The 15,045-nt window shown below is 37.4% G+C and overlaps 1 protein-coding gene across 4 annotated transcripts in view; it reads right to left on the reverse strand.

The window, feature by feature from the left end:
• Positions 1 to 320: 320 nt before the first annotated feature.
• The window catches only part of NEK7 (NIMA related kinase 7), a 68,558-nt gene continuing 53,833 nt past the window's right edge, over positions 321 to 15,045 (reverse strand). For 3 of the 4 annotated variants that reach the window (XR_012057075.1, XM_072932635.1, XM_041717757.2), the window contains 2 exons: positions 13,976 to 14,089; positions 321 to 7,754 (listed from right to left, as the gene is read on the reverse strand). Coding sequence is in view for 3 of the 4 variants with exons in the window: in XM_072932635.1 (XP_072788736.1) it covers positions 7,644 to 7,754; positions 13,976 to 14,089 (225 nt within the window). In the remaining variant the exon portion in view is untranslated. The remainder of the gene's footprint in view (positions 7,755 to 13,975; positions 14,090 to 15,045) is intronic. The other variant, XM_072932636.1, reaches the window with a different exon arrangement.

Genomic DNA, 15,045 nt, shown 5'->3' on the forward strand with positions numbered 1-15,045 from the left:
TACTCTGAAATCTGACCCTGCTCAAGTAATTTTCCCTCTCAAATTTTGATAAATCTCTCCAAGCAAGTTTCCAACAACACTTGAGTTTAAAGTAGCATTCCCATAACCAGCAGTGATCTGACACCTGCTGGCTTCATTCTCTTCCCATCCCATCTCCATGCTAAGCATCCTTCCCCAGAGCAGGCTCCAGAAAACAGAAGCAGTTATTTTCAGGATCCCAACTTCCCTGTTTCACCATGGTGGGCACAACTGCCAGAAAAGATTTAGCAGTTTTGAAAGGTAACAACTGAGAAAATCCAGGCCATAAGCACCACAGAACATTTGTATCAAGTTTTACTGCCAAAAGTTTTATTTTACACTCGGTTGCAAATGAATATGGTGTACACATCATACAGGATGCAGAAGTACTACATGAACATATTTGTTAGCAATGACAAATTTTCAGAAAATAAAACATCCTAAGTTCTCCCTTTGTCCCAAAACTTGACTTACCTTTTTGCAATATAAAGAACATTTGAGGCATGGCAGAAGAACAAAGAATGGCCACAACTTTTAGCTGAGGAGTTCCTGGCTGCACACAAGGCACACAAGGTTTACAGTGAGGCACCGCAGCAGGCTGCCCACAGAAGCTGCTCCCTCACCCTCCCTTGAGGGTTTCTAGATCTTGCTGAAGCCTTAAGCCCTGCTATGAATTCAGCACTGACCCGGCTCTCAGCAGGAAGCTGCACTAGAGACTTCTCTCAAGGCCCATTCCAATCTGAATGATTATAAAATTAGATTTAAGCACAATCAGCAGCCAAATACAAACAAATCAGTGAATGCCTTATGTTTTCCCCACTCCCAACAAAAAAGAACACTCATCTTTAATGAATCATCTTTACAACAGTCCAGCATGACAGAAATCAAAGGAATAAGCAGCAAATTAAGTCTACTGAAGAAGACCAACACCACATTAAAAAGCCTCTGCATAATTTAAAATTCTTTTTGTAACAGGAAACACATATTTTTTTAAATTGCTCTTTACACATTTGCAATTATCAGCCATATAACAATACCAAATATATTCCAAGTCATTTTCAGCTGGGAGATCTCCTGTCCACATTTCTATTGGCTCAATACACTGGCAGTGCCATATTCCCTGCAAGTATCCCAGGGAAGACAGAGAAACAGGGACTGGGAGGTGGAATGCAAATAAGGAATCCCAGAACATCTGCTTTATCCTGGGGACCCTTTCTCTTCCTGGTTGAGACTCTGTCTATTGCTAGGGTTTAAATGAAAAGCAAGTGGAACAATCAGGAAAGACTCTATTTCCTATTAATTCAATTTGACAGAAAATTGCAATTAGACAAAAGAAGTAAGGCCGACACCTACCACTAAGGCAGCTGTAGAAGAATTACCTGCACAATGTGATAGAGGCATGGAACAAGGAATAAATATAAAACCCGAAAAGTACTAGAATTTTTTTTGTGCCATGAAACAACAGATCCTCTAAAAGAAAATAATGACTCTGGTGTAAATAAAAAGTCAATAAATGTGTGTACACCCACACCAAATGTAACATTCAGCCCTTTGGAAGCTCCAGTTCCAAAACAGCTAACTTCTCAGTTTTACAGAGATTTTGGTTTCTCAATCTCAACATATCTCAGGATAATTATGAGCAAAGGCCAGACAATTTGACCAACAGTGAATCTCTGTAAACATAAAATCTTCCACCTCTGAAAGCCTGCTAAAAGTGTGAAATCAGATCGTGCACCCACCCAGAAAACCATGCACCCACCACAGAGGCAGCTCTGGCTTGGCTTTACGTTAGGGCAGCGTGGGTAGAGGAGCAGGAGAGCACCAAGCCCTGCCCCTGGAGGGTCTGGGTGGCACAGCAACGCTGGGTCCAGCCAGGGAAGCTCTTAGGCATTTTCTTATTTCAAGCAGTAGTTAAAAGCACTGAAATCAAGTTGCTATAGCAGGAAAACAACTCTTAGCTGTTTGTGCAGCAGCAAGACGAAGTTATACACAGTAAATACAAAGCAGTTAAGGGAAAAATCTCTTTATCTGCAACAACAGAAAACTAAAGGCCCAAATTTGAGGACTTTTGACATACTTGGAGAAACAATCTATTCCGACTCTAAAATCAGATTTGTGGGATTCAGGTCTCTTTAAAACACAAAACAAGTAGTAATTTGGTGGAGTTCCTTCTTCAGCACACAAAACAGTGAAAGCCCAATGACAGTTTAGTCCTGTCAATTTTGATACTTTGAAGGGAGAAAAGAAGCCAAAATGGCACAGAGGTTAAATCAGTGAAGATAAAAGAACAGATAGTGAAGAGGGCTGGGTTCTGATACATCTAACTCTGAGACATTTGATACGCAGGCATGGGAGAAGTGTCAGAGATAGAAAGGTTCTGGCCTTGGAAAACAGGCAAGTAAAATTGTCAGGGATGCTAGAAAATAGTCTAGAGGGAGTCAGAAATAAAAATTAGATCTTTGAATCTGAACAGGTCTGAGGGTGGCTGGATACGAAAGGAATAATCTGGAGATAGAACCATGGGAGAACCAGACTAGGAGGGCAAAGCACTGGATTTCTTGGGCATTCAAATAAAGTACAACATTTAAAAAATCCAAAAACAAACTGGAGAGAGAGTGTTTAGGTGAAATCATGTGAGAGGGAGAAAAAAGGAAAAAGTATTAAAAACCAGAAACAGTTATGATGATGGTACCACCTCCTTAAAGACAGATAAAAAGAGAAACTTGGTTGCTACTGAAGGAAGAAGTAATTCAATCAAAGGAATGAGAGGCATAAAAGATACAGAAATAAAAGGGGCAAACTGATACTCAGAAAGGTTGGCATGGAAATTAAGAAATTACAAGAGATTATGTCTGGAGGGAGGAATGGAGACAGGACAGTGTGAGAAGCAGCCAAAGAAACCATGTACAGAGAAACAGACAGAGATAAAAATAAAGACCAGTGAGTAAAAAGAAGTGAGGCCAATGAAGGAAGGAGGCAGCAGTGAAGATGAAGGAGTCAAAAAGGTTAATAGACTGGAGATCCCAAAAGGAGTGAGTGACAGGGTAGAGGAGAGAGAAAGACAGATAAGCTGAAAGAGAGCAGGTAGTGATCAGAGAAAGGGAATTTAGAAATGAGAGAGGATAAAGTGAACAGTATTTAGTAAAGACAAGGTCACGGGAATGATTGAGGCACTAAGAAAATCTATCTAAAACTAGAAATCACAGGCATTGGGCTGGAAAAACAGAATGAAGAACAAAGGATTAAAGTACTGATCAGGGAAAAGGAACTGGGCTTGCCCATGGGGAGGGATGAAATTTGAAAAAACTGAAATGGGTTGAGTTTAGGTAACACACAAAGAAAGATGCAAACTAATGACCACTAGGAAAACTAGACAGAGCACTTCAACCAGGAAGAGGGTAAGGCTGACAACAGGACTGACAAAGCAGAAGCCAGAAGTCATAGAACTTTAGTGGTGAATATGAATGGAAAATACCTTTTTAAAAGCATCAGGGAAGGGAATGAAGGCTCAGAAAAGGGAAGAATTTTGAAAAACTACTCTAAACATCTATATTTGAGTCATGTTCAGAAACATAAGCAACACCCCACCAAACAAGGTTCACACCTTTATCTCCCTCCTTGCCAGAAAGATTTACTCACCCAGATCAAACCAGAGATCAGAAATTCAAATGGCCAACACTGCCACTGGCTAGATAATGTGGGGATATGGCTGGGTTGGGAAAATTTTGATTGTTGAAATAGATAAAGATTATTGAAGACTATTAAAAATTATGAAAAAACAGTGATTTGACCTCTGCCATCCAGCACCTTTATGTCTCCACAAAACAAGACCAGAAGGCCTCCACTGGCTTGCCCTCAAGTCACCTCCTGTTCCTACCAGGTCACACAGCCAATGCAGCATTCAGCAATGCTCCAGCTCGGCTGCTAGCATTCTCACCACAGTGTGTCACAGCAAAGATAAGGGGTTAAGCAGACAGATTGCTGCAAACAAACAGCACTGCAATTTTGGGTCCCATTCAGAGTTATCTGAGAACCACTGGCATAAAAGTTCTTCTCCATTTCCAAGCCTCTGTCAAGAATTTCACTCTATGGCTTTCTTAATCATGAGCATGAATAAAACACCAGCCTTCTAAGACACTTCTAATACTGCATTTCATCTTCTGCTATACTGGCATGTTTTTAAAGTTTCTGCTCATTACAAAAAGACAACACACTTCTATTGCCTGCTCATACAATTGGGAGCTGGATCATTAGGAGTGCAACAAAACAGGGGAAAAAACCAAATTATTCCCTGCTACCAAACCAGTGACATGCAGAGAGTATACAAAGTGAGCTGAGCACATCATTTCTATCTACCCTACTGATTACTGCTTATTTGTGTGAGTAGATGCGGTTCACTCAAAACCAGCTGAAATATAAAGAAGAGCTCACAGGACTGGGGTCATAATGGGAGCTCTTTGTTATTTTTATGCTTTATCACATATTTCAATATTGAAAATAATTTTAAATTTAGCTTAAAATTTTAGTTTCAAATTTTAGTTTAAAACATACAACATATTGGATGTAGTATTTTAAAATCTTTTAACAAATAATTAACAAAAATTAACAATTAGGTGAATTTTGTTAATTAATTTTGTTAATTAACAAAAATTAAGAAAAAAGGATTTTTTTAGTGTACTATCTTTTGTTAGTCAAAAATCTCACCTAGAACCAACTACTGGAAGCAGCTGATAGGCAGCATCACACGACAGGCAGCATCTACTGTAACATTATATATATCTCTCTAAAAAAGAAAATTTTGAAAAAATATCATAGATACACTATAATTTTTACACTACATTTAATATCTGTATGTTTTATTTCTATTGAACTACTGCACAGCAAGGGAGCTTTCGAGACAAAAGGATTTTAGTCAATTTTATGCAAAGCACAAAAAAGTTCACCCCTGATGCAAGTTAATACTGGAACATTACTAAAATAAAAGGAGGAGCTGGTCAGACACTTTTGGGTAGAAATGTAACATGTTTTCTTTAAAAAAATAAACACAATGCCATAGGCTTAAAATAAATAGTGCCAAATGTTATCATCAATATATGAAAAATAGGATGGTGGTTTAGAAAAGAAAACATTTTATAAGCACATAGCATACACTGGAGTGTTATAACAAGACTTATCATTTTAATATGTTACCAGGTACTTTACTTTAGGGAGAGATTCTACAATTCCCACATACGTAAGCAGTTCTATTAACTGACACTGGCTTTTTAATTACAGAAGTCAGGTACCAAACTCAGGTGCACCATTCATTTCACAGACTTTAAGTCAGGAACAACTATTTATTTTGCTCAGCACAATATTTAATTTTAAGTACTAAAAAGAAACCCCCACATGGCTAAAAAAATTTAAATGCTTAAGTGTGCACATTTGCTAACTCTTAACTCATTATTCTTTTACTCAGCATACCATTCCAGGGGAGGGATATCTATCAGCAGTTTCTGGCAGGAAAAGTTCAATATTCATAATATTAGATACAAATAGCCTGCATTGCATTTGGTGATTTGTAGATGTTCTAGCACATTTCAGAAAAAAAAATTATTTGAGTACTTGTGCAAATTAAGAACTAATTCTGGCAGTCAAGCAAATATTGTGCTGCCTTTTTCAATACAAAGCATTTCATTCTATGATGTGAAACATTGTTAGAGAATATAACCATCATGTTTTAAATTATACAACCATTTAATTAATGAAAACAAATCTAGAGGTTGCTAAACAGAAATCAAAGTTTCTCAAATACATCTTTTCAACAAACTGTTCCACTGAAGTACTATAAGGTTAAGTGCACTCAGAAGTGAGAAATAAAACTACATTTTCATTCAATTTTTCCAACAAAACCTGGAAGCAAAAATTTAAAAAGTATGTATTAAGATAAGCTGATGATCTGGCACATACCATCTAAAATCTCCCCTTTTCTTTTTCCAAATGCAATTTTCATCGTATTTATAGTTTTAAAAAATATAAAAACAATCCTGACCCTGCCTTGAACATAAACTCCACAAATGTTTTTCTTATTTTTTGAGCATTATATCAAATAAAAATTACAGCTGCTCAGAGAAACAAACTAGCAAAAAAAATCTGAGAATGCAGGGATGTGACAGCATCTAGAATCTATATATGTATGTACATACTTCTGCTTTTATTTGAACTAACTTTTTACCCACATAAAGACTTAACTGACAGTAACAGCTCCCTAGCTGCTATCACTGATAATAATTACCTATTGACAGTTCCGTAAAAAAAAGTTCAGACTTGAAACTCAAGGAATTTCATTTCACTCTCCATTTTTACCACATTTAAAAACAAGACACATTCCTTCCTTAACAACAAAAATACTATATAAGCATAGCCCAAAAGGCACTAAGGTCTAACAGAAATATTCAGCATTTCCTTTTAAACTAATAAAGTATCTGTAAGACAGTTTGCATATATAATTATTTTCCAAATTAAGGCGTGGCAACTTTATCTTAAACATAAAAGCTATAATTTACTTCTGCTAAATATAAAACTAAGTCTCAGGATACAGTATACAAAAATCATATATTTATGTAGAATATATTTTGTGTTATACTAGACTATTGTATCTTTGCCAAAAGATTTCAGTATTTAGAAAAAAAAATTTAAAATTTAAATATACTGTAAGGTCACTCAAATTATTTTAAACACGAAAATCTACAAACAGTGACATATACACAAACAGCTGGGAAGTTGTAACTTAAAGATCACATCTTTTAATCAGACCTGTTCAAAGGACAGCCACAAAAGAACCCTATTGGCTACAAGAAGCATCTGCATGTTTTTAAGACTGAACTATGCAGACTCCCATTGCCCCAGGGCAGTGCAGCACAAGTCTATTGAAAACGACCCGATTGCTGAATCAACACCTTAAATTTTCCCAGAAAACCTCCAACAAATGTTTTGTGTATTATGAGAGACTAACAAATCAAAAGAGGACATTACAAAAATTTCAGCTTGACAATTTTTCCTGAAATTATTTTTCCATTCCATTTGGCAAGCAGAGAACTAATTCTATTCCTTGTCTACTCATACAGCAAGAACTGCAAACTACAATTCAATATAAAATACAGTAAGCTCCTGTAATAATTATGTTCCTCTTGGAACAAAGATTAAAGTAAAGTTAACTGTGCTGATTCATACTTTACATAAATTACTAAAAAGGCGAGAGATTCAGACATTTTGCTTCTTGATATTAAGCGTAATATCTGTATCATGTGCAAAAGTGCAACTGTGTTTTAGAACTGAGGCCCAACTGAATATAATTTTGTTATTACAGAAAGTATACTTGAACCCACTAACATGGAAGCAGCGGTTCACAGAATCTTAAAATTATGCTTTACATATTTAAACCTGTTGTACAACTGCACGTTAGTAAAAAATACAAAACCCAGAAATACACAGAAAACAAAAAGCTTGTATATAAATTGGTTTACAATTCAAAGCACAACAGTAAGCTCCAAATAATTACATTTGTGTAACACACACGGAGAGGTGGGATGATTTATTTAAAGCACTTGGTTCTTGCTGCTCCTTTGCCGGGGCTCTCTGGCTGTTCAGCTGCTGGCGGTGTGTGCGTGCATCCGTTTCGCTACATCGTACACGTAGGTGATGTCTGGGCGCTTCTCCGGATCCGGGTTGATGCACATATTAACTAATTGTCGCAGCTACGAGAGGGAGAGAACATGACAGGAGCGTTGGCCTTCTTACAAGCAGGATTTGTGCATTATCAAATTCAAATTAATACAACTGGCAAAAATTAGGCAAACAGCGATTGTGCACAAGCACACGGGCAGCCCTCCCTCTCTGCTGACACGCAGCCTTATGCAAACACGTATGCAACGCGTTCCCCGATTTCTACATTTTGCACTGCTGGCCAGAAAAACTGATGAGCCAATTCAAGTTCTAATCCTTTTAACACACAACTTTAGACATGCATTTAGTCCAATCCCACATAATTTATAGAAAATTCCCCGTGTTTCTGGAGGGCTGTGCCTGCAAAGCCCAGAAGACTGAAAGGAGCAGAGAGCGAAGGTAAACGAGGGCTGCTTTGCTCATTCAGTCCCGATACAGGAGTTAGCCAGCAATAAATGGCATTTCTGCCTGACAGGGCCCAGCAAACAAAAGGCAGTGGTGCTCCATCTAACGCAGTTAACCCCCAGAACCTCCTGCTGCCAGGAGCTACCAATACACACACACTCAATTCAGCAACTGAAGAAATTAAACCCACTGAGGGCTACCTGTTATAAGGTAATAAGGTTATAATATATTACCCTTGTGGAAATATCTGAACATAGAACTGGAAGCTGAGAAAGTATTTTGGGCAAGTACCATATCATGCTGGCCCTGTTACTCTACTTGTCCACTGCTGAAGACATGATACTGGAAAAAAAAAAAGTTTTGGGCTACATCCTGATATGTGTCCTTAGGATCAGATTGTTTATAGTGTTCTTTATGTAAAGAAGCACAGAATTAACAAATATTCACAAATGCCTCTATCTGAATAAACAAATCACTTTGACCAGAAAATCCCATGGTTCCAGAAGCACCATAATCTAATGGGTGTTTTTAATAGATTTATTCAGCATAAGCAACCCAGAAGAGCTTCCACACCACCTCCATATTTTCATTGCCTTCAAAAACTGTCAGGACATTTGCAGGCTTTTCTTCCTCCACTAATATGCCTAAGAATTTATGACACTGCAACTTAATATATTGTATGGATAACCTTCTGATAGAGCATCTATTTTAAATTGTGTGCATCTCCTAAGCATTTTTCAATGTGGAACATACACATACTGACTTACTGAATGTTCATAGTGCTTTGCAATAACAATTTAACCAACTCTGAGGATCTTCCTTTATGCTTTTAAGTAGCTTTGCCAAATCCTCCTGGACCTCCTTATAACACTGGGGACAGGTGGGGAGGGAGGGGGAGGACACTCCAAACACATTGTGATCCAGTCTTCTATGGCAATATATCAAATTTGGTTTGGTCTCCCAGCCAGTACTACTAGGTAGGATTATTCAAAAAAATCTGTAATTATTGCAACTAACACAGAGCGACCTCATCACCCTCATTATTCAAAAGTAACATAGGCTGTCTCTTTGAACCTGCCATCGGAGAGTTTCATTCCTGCTTTTTAGAAAAAGAACAAGAAGGATTTTAAATTATAATTATACTCCTTTCACTTTTCTGAAGATAAATTTAAGTGCACAGGAATAGGAATTCCTGAAGTTAAGGAAGAAGCACTGCATACCACTCTATAAAGCTTTGTCTATTAGCCCTTGCAGATAAACTGTATATAATGTGTTTTGTATTCAACAGTATAAAATCTATGTCATTAGACATCCCATTCTTTAGCAAGAAGAGCTTAATATTTAAAAATGAGATAATTCTGAAGATAGTGGTCAGATTACCAGATTGAAAAGAAACATATTAAATCAAAATAATTTGTAACAGACTTGCTATTTGCATTTAAAACACATTAAGTATATTCTGACTAATGGAGTTAAAAAAGCCATCATATTGCTTCTGGCAGTCAATAAATAAAATACAATGCCAGTGGCAACAAAAACTATTAGCCTGCAATAACTCCTGAACATTTGAAGAACAGAATGCTGGAAATCATTAGCTACTATAAGAAATAATAATTGCCAGCATGTAATACAAACATGCAAGCCAAACAATCTCCTGCAGAAGAAGCAGGTGGGACACAGGGTAAGCAGGAGGCACAGTGTAAGCAGAGATGAGCAGTTTGCCATGCAACACCTCAGACAGCCTGCACAGGGAACAGGAAAGACTGAAGAACATCCAACACCATCAAGCCTGAAATCAGAGTCAAATAAGCAAACATTTTGTGAAGAGAATAGAGGTGTCATTTATCTGCAAAATACATCTAATCCTGAATGTATACGTCTCTCCTCTGTGAAGACTTCCATCTGTTCAACAGAACTGCACACAGTGAACAGTCTTCATAAAGGACCTTGAAGGTTAAAACCCACAAAGCCAGCATCAGAGGGGAAGCAGAGTGTTCTTTCTCCTGATTTTTCTAGCTGTTTATCAATACTGTACTGTTTGTAGAGCAGCAGAAATAGATCTTGAAGAAATTTACCTGTTGAGCACTTGAGAAGCCTTGTCACAGACCTGTTTAAATGGCAGTCACTGCAATTACTGCAGTACCTCTATGCCCCTCCCTCACTTGCAGGTCCAGAATCTCACCGGTAAGGCAGGAATGCTGAGCTGACCATGCCTGGGACACTGCACAACCATAGTGCAGATTCCTGAGTAATTTCAAAATTCTTGAGCTCTTTTGAGCCTTGTAATTGAACAGCAAACCCTTGGAAGAGGGTGAATTATTTCTGCTATACAGGATGAAAAGTTACATGGGAACACAGTTTTCAGGACTGAAACTGGGACACTGGATAGCACTGGTTATAGCACTGATCCTTTACTCCTACAGGAATATCCATTTCAATAAACCTGAAATCCATCTGTCAGCCCCTTCCAGTGTTTTAGAAAAGCTCACCAATGTCATGGGAAGAGGCACTGGGATCTAAAATCAGACTATCATTAGAGATAGAAGTAATTTTTTACTACCTGGCATAGACTGGCCAAGAGGCAGCAGACTGAGCCAGAGGGACCTCCCATTGCCTCCCAAGCTGCAAACTTCTTTGTCTGCTTATTGTTCTTAACCTCCTCTGTGCACTTAGCACAGTGACTGGCTTTAGCCTGGAGCTTAGCCTGACACTGGAGCAGTGGGACACACTTTCTTTAACTTTAGCATGTTTTTCAGCTATGAAATACAGAATTATCACTCAAGTCAGGAGGAGTGGGGAAAGACAGAAATATGACAGGCAAGTACTTTGCATTGTTAGCCAGCTGAAATAGAGAAATTTTCATATAGGGAAGTTTGGATAAAAAAACCACACACACCACCATTCTTACACTGAATAATACCTTCTTGAAGCCTTTTCTGAGTGCTTTTCTCAAGACCTGCTGGCAGCTAACACTACCATTGTGGACCTGCTGGCTCCTTCTGCTTTCACATCTGGGTAGGAGGCTGGCAATGGACTTTAGAAGAAATGCACCTCAATCAAAGGGAAGATTTTAAAACTTCATCATGAAAACAGTGCGACTAATATCAGCTGACAAGATTTTAAGAGTATTGATCAGAGGTGGCAAGGGAGCCCCAGGTTTGAATTCCTAAAAGCAGAACAGCTTTCAGTAAATGCTGAGTACTGACTCTGAATACCAGATGTTTTAAAGGGATATTAAAAAATTGAGATGTCCAACTTTATCAAGCATTTGAAAATCCTGGCTTGTGTCTACCACTGAAGCAATAGTTTGTGCAAATGCATCTCAGACTATCAGGATTTCTAATCAATGGTTTATAAAACATTACCCATCTGTCCATCTAAAGGTGCATCTTTCTGTCACACTGTTCTCTGATGATACAATTACCAACATGTTTCTCTTCCACAGGTACCAAAACTTTGAAAAAATGTCACACCTTAAAACTCACTAAAATTTACTTACAAAAAGTTTCTTGAAAAAGCACTTGTCTTATATTCCATAATGAAAGTATTTACACTCCTATATTACAGGATGCAGAGATCAACACACAGTGAAGATTTTATTTCAGAAAATTCTCTTTTGTAAAAAATAAAGTGGGTTTCACGATTCAGTGATCCCTGATCTTTACTTCTGACCTGATTACAGGTTCAACATCTGTATTTCCAGCACAGGTAAAACATTCAGCAGAATATTCTAATACGACAGATCACACTTGTTTGTTTCTCTTTTTTACAGTTCACGCCAGCACAGTATTTTTTGTACAAGCTAAAAATGGTTTGTTTCGGTGCAATAGGCAACAAAATGTATGTTTTCCAGGTATCTTAGTGAAGACACAAGTCTTCATAGCAGAACATAAATATTCCCATTACAGTTTCCTTAACTGATGGCTTCTTTTTATAAACTGTTTTCTTACCTATTTTAATACCTCTAATAGAGCTGATTCTCTCATTAAGAATAACTTACATGTATTTTGCAGATAACTGCCTTATCCAAGGTGCAGAAATACATGTCTGCTTTGAAATAAACAGAAAGTAACACGTTGTGCTTTGTATGTGTTTGCAAAACAAAAAACCTATACAGATGTAAGGAAAAGCTGGAATCTCTCTCCCCACCCAAACTCTGAGACCTTCTATCTGGGCCAGACTTTGATATTTGCCCCTTGGCTAGGAATCCACATCTCCCACTTCACACTTAGCTGCAGTGAAGTAGCCTTGCAGGCAGGCCAACTTCAACGAACCACTAGTGGTATCATCATTAAAATCCTGCTGAAGGTCACCATGGAAACCGCCTGCTGAGGCTTCACTGCTGCATTCGGCATCTCCTAATCAGCTACCATGTGAAATGCAAATTCAGACAGTCTGAAAATTAGTCAAGAAGAATAGAGGATGAGGATGCAGATATGTGAAATATTCATGTGCTTCATGGAAAAAGGAAGACAGCATGAATGACACAACAAAGAACGGCCCCTGACATTCTCGCTATCATTTTGCATTATTGTTCACACCCTACTGTATTTCTAGGCCTCCAGTTCTGAAGTTGGTTAGATGAACTGCCATATTTAGAGTCTACAATAAATAATAATTAAAAATGGCCAAGGTAAAATGACTAATCGGCAATCCCACAAATAGCTAGAGTGTATAAATTACACAATAGATAATTATTTCATCCTTTGTAACATCATCAAATTATCTTTTTAAGTCCAGTTGGTTTCATAAAAGGGGAAAATTGTCACTATGAATACAAAACAAAACACTGAGGAGTAATCTTTTATTAATAGTCCAATCACTGTCTGGAAATGCAAGAAAATTTAAGGTTCAGAATTACAACCCCTACTCGATAAATGAAATTGTATAATGCTTTATGTTTATTAAAACTATTTCAGTGCTTGTGTTTATTTGGTTTTTCAAAATAATCTTTAATTCATGTAGTCTGAATTCAGTTAAAATTGGTTACTAATAACTGTTCTTTGGTTTATAGCTTCTATCAGTTTGCCCTGTTCTTTTCAAAGCGGGAAAGTATTTCAAAACTGGCATCTCAGAACATTAACAAGCAAATATTTTTTTTTTTTCATTCTATTACACTACAAAAAATATTTATTTTGTTTAGTTTCTTTTCATTTTAGAGCTTATAGAAGCAAGTACTCCCCCTTAAATGCACTAATGACAGTAAGAACTGTTAGCTCTCAGCTTAAGACAAATACTGCTGAGATTTACAGGAGTATATTGTTCAAATTCAATTATATTATGTGTGCCTGTATTTCTCTGAAATTTACTCTTAGTCTTGCCAAGAACCACTCCTTGCAAAAGAACTGCTGTTCAATTGTACTGAATGGCACATCCCAGTTTTATAATGCAGACAAATGGGACCTGAACAATTTGTTTTTACTACTAAGTTACATTATATCTATTTTAATGCAGGCCCCTAGAGGAACAGGGCCAGTGCACTAATTTACTGTGCAACATTAAAGTGTATAGTTGTGTTTTTAGAAAAACACCCTACAGATCTAAGGCTCTATCCCATCCTGGCATGTGGAACATATCACTGTGCATTCTGGGAAAGCATTTTGTCATACTTGCAAGGAAGCCCAATGAAATTAACAATCTAATAGTGTGACGTTTCCATCATTAATACCCTCAAATATAAATCATGAGAGACTTGTTTTGACAGCAACATTTGAGTGAGTTCAACAAGCAAACACTTACAGGCATAATCTGCAAATAACATAAAATCACACAAGTTCATTTACTTCCCTGGAAGCATGCCAGCTTACATAAACTGGGGATCCAGCCCATGAAAAGGAAAATTACTTACTTCCTCTGAATAGTGATCTGAAGGGAGAGGTGGGTAGTCACACTGTTCTATCTTCTTGCACAGAGAGTACAAGTTCATTTTATCACCATAAAAGGGACTCTGCAGTGCAGCCATCTGTTTAAAGAAAATGTACAGTTTTCTTTTGCGTTTTTAAGTAAAGCTATTTTGTAATAAAATCTGTAATAGTAACAAATCAAAAGTGATTTTTAATGACTCTCAATGCTCTGCTTAGAGGGAGCCCTGCAGTGATAATAACAGAAGTTCCAAAACTATTCCTGTAACCACTCTATGTATTTATTCTATGTCATATAACCATAGCTGTCACAGTCCTTATAGTGCAGTATCTGAATTGCACACTGTTAGGGTTTTATTAATAGACTATGAGGGGAAATTCAGTAGTTTATGATATTGCTGAGAGTGGAGGGTCCCTGCACCATAAGGGACACTAAAAAAATCCAAACCTGTACTTCTCCTCAGAAGACCTTTGCTAAGAAAACACATAAGTTACAGGAAAACATTATCTAATCTAAAGCAATGTGTTGTGTAGATAACACTAGAGAATCATAGCAGATTTCGTAACCTTCCACAGCCATGACACTAGGCTTCAGGATAACTGGGGGTTTTGAAAGCAAGAAAAAGTTATCACCTATGCTTCCAAAATCTTCGCAATTCAGGATGTTCTTCAAAAATACTTAAAAAAAATCCCCAAACTTCCATCAGAAGCACAGAACTGGCACCTATGGCAAGAATTCGCAACTACAATACAAAACTAACAAAATCTGTTGCAGAGCACTTATGTAATTGATCAGCTTAAAACTAGCATTAATAAACCTACCCTTTATTTTCAGACAATGTTACAACTTGACATTTGAGATGGAAACAAATGCTATGGCTAGCTGAATTAGAAATTTAGAAAATCATTTAAAATCTCTCCGTTCTGTTCAAAGCCTACGAAATCTTTTAACTACAGCAGCACGGATACTGCTCTGAGTGCAGAGCTGCCCCAAAGTCAGTCACCCTTTTCTACATGTGCTAATAAGTTTGATTTTGGAAGGACAATGTGTACATTC

This window comes from Taeniopygia guttata, chromosome 8 (assembly GCF_048771995.1).
Source record: "Taeniopygia guttata chromosome 8, bTaeGut7.mat, whole genome shotgun sequence".
NCBI lineage: Eukaryota > Metazoa > Chordata > Aves > Passeriformes > Estrildidae > Taeniopygia > Taeniopygia guttata.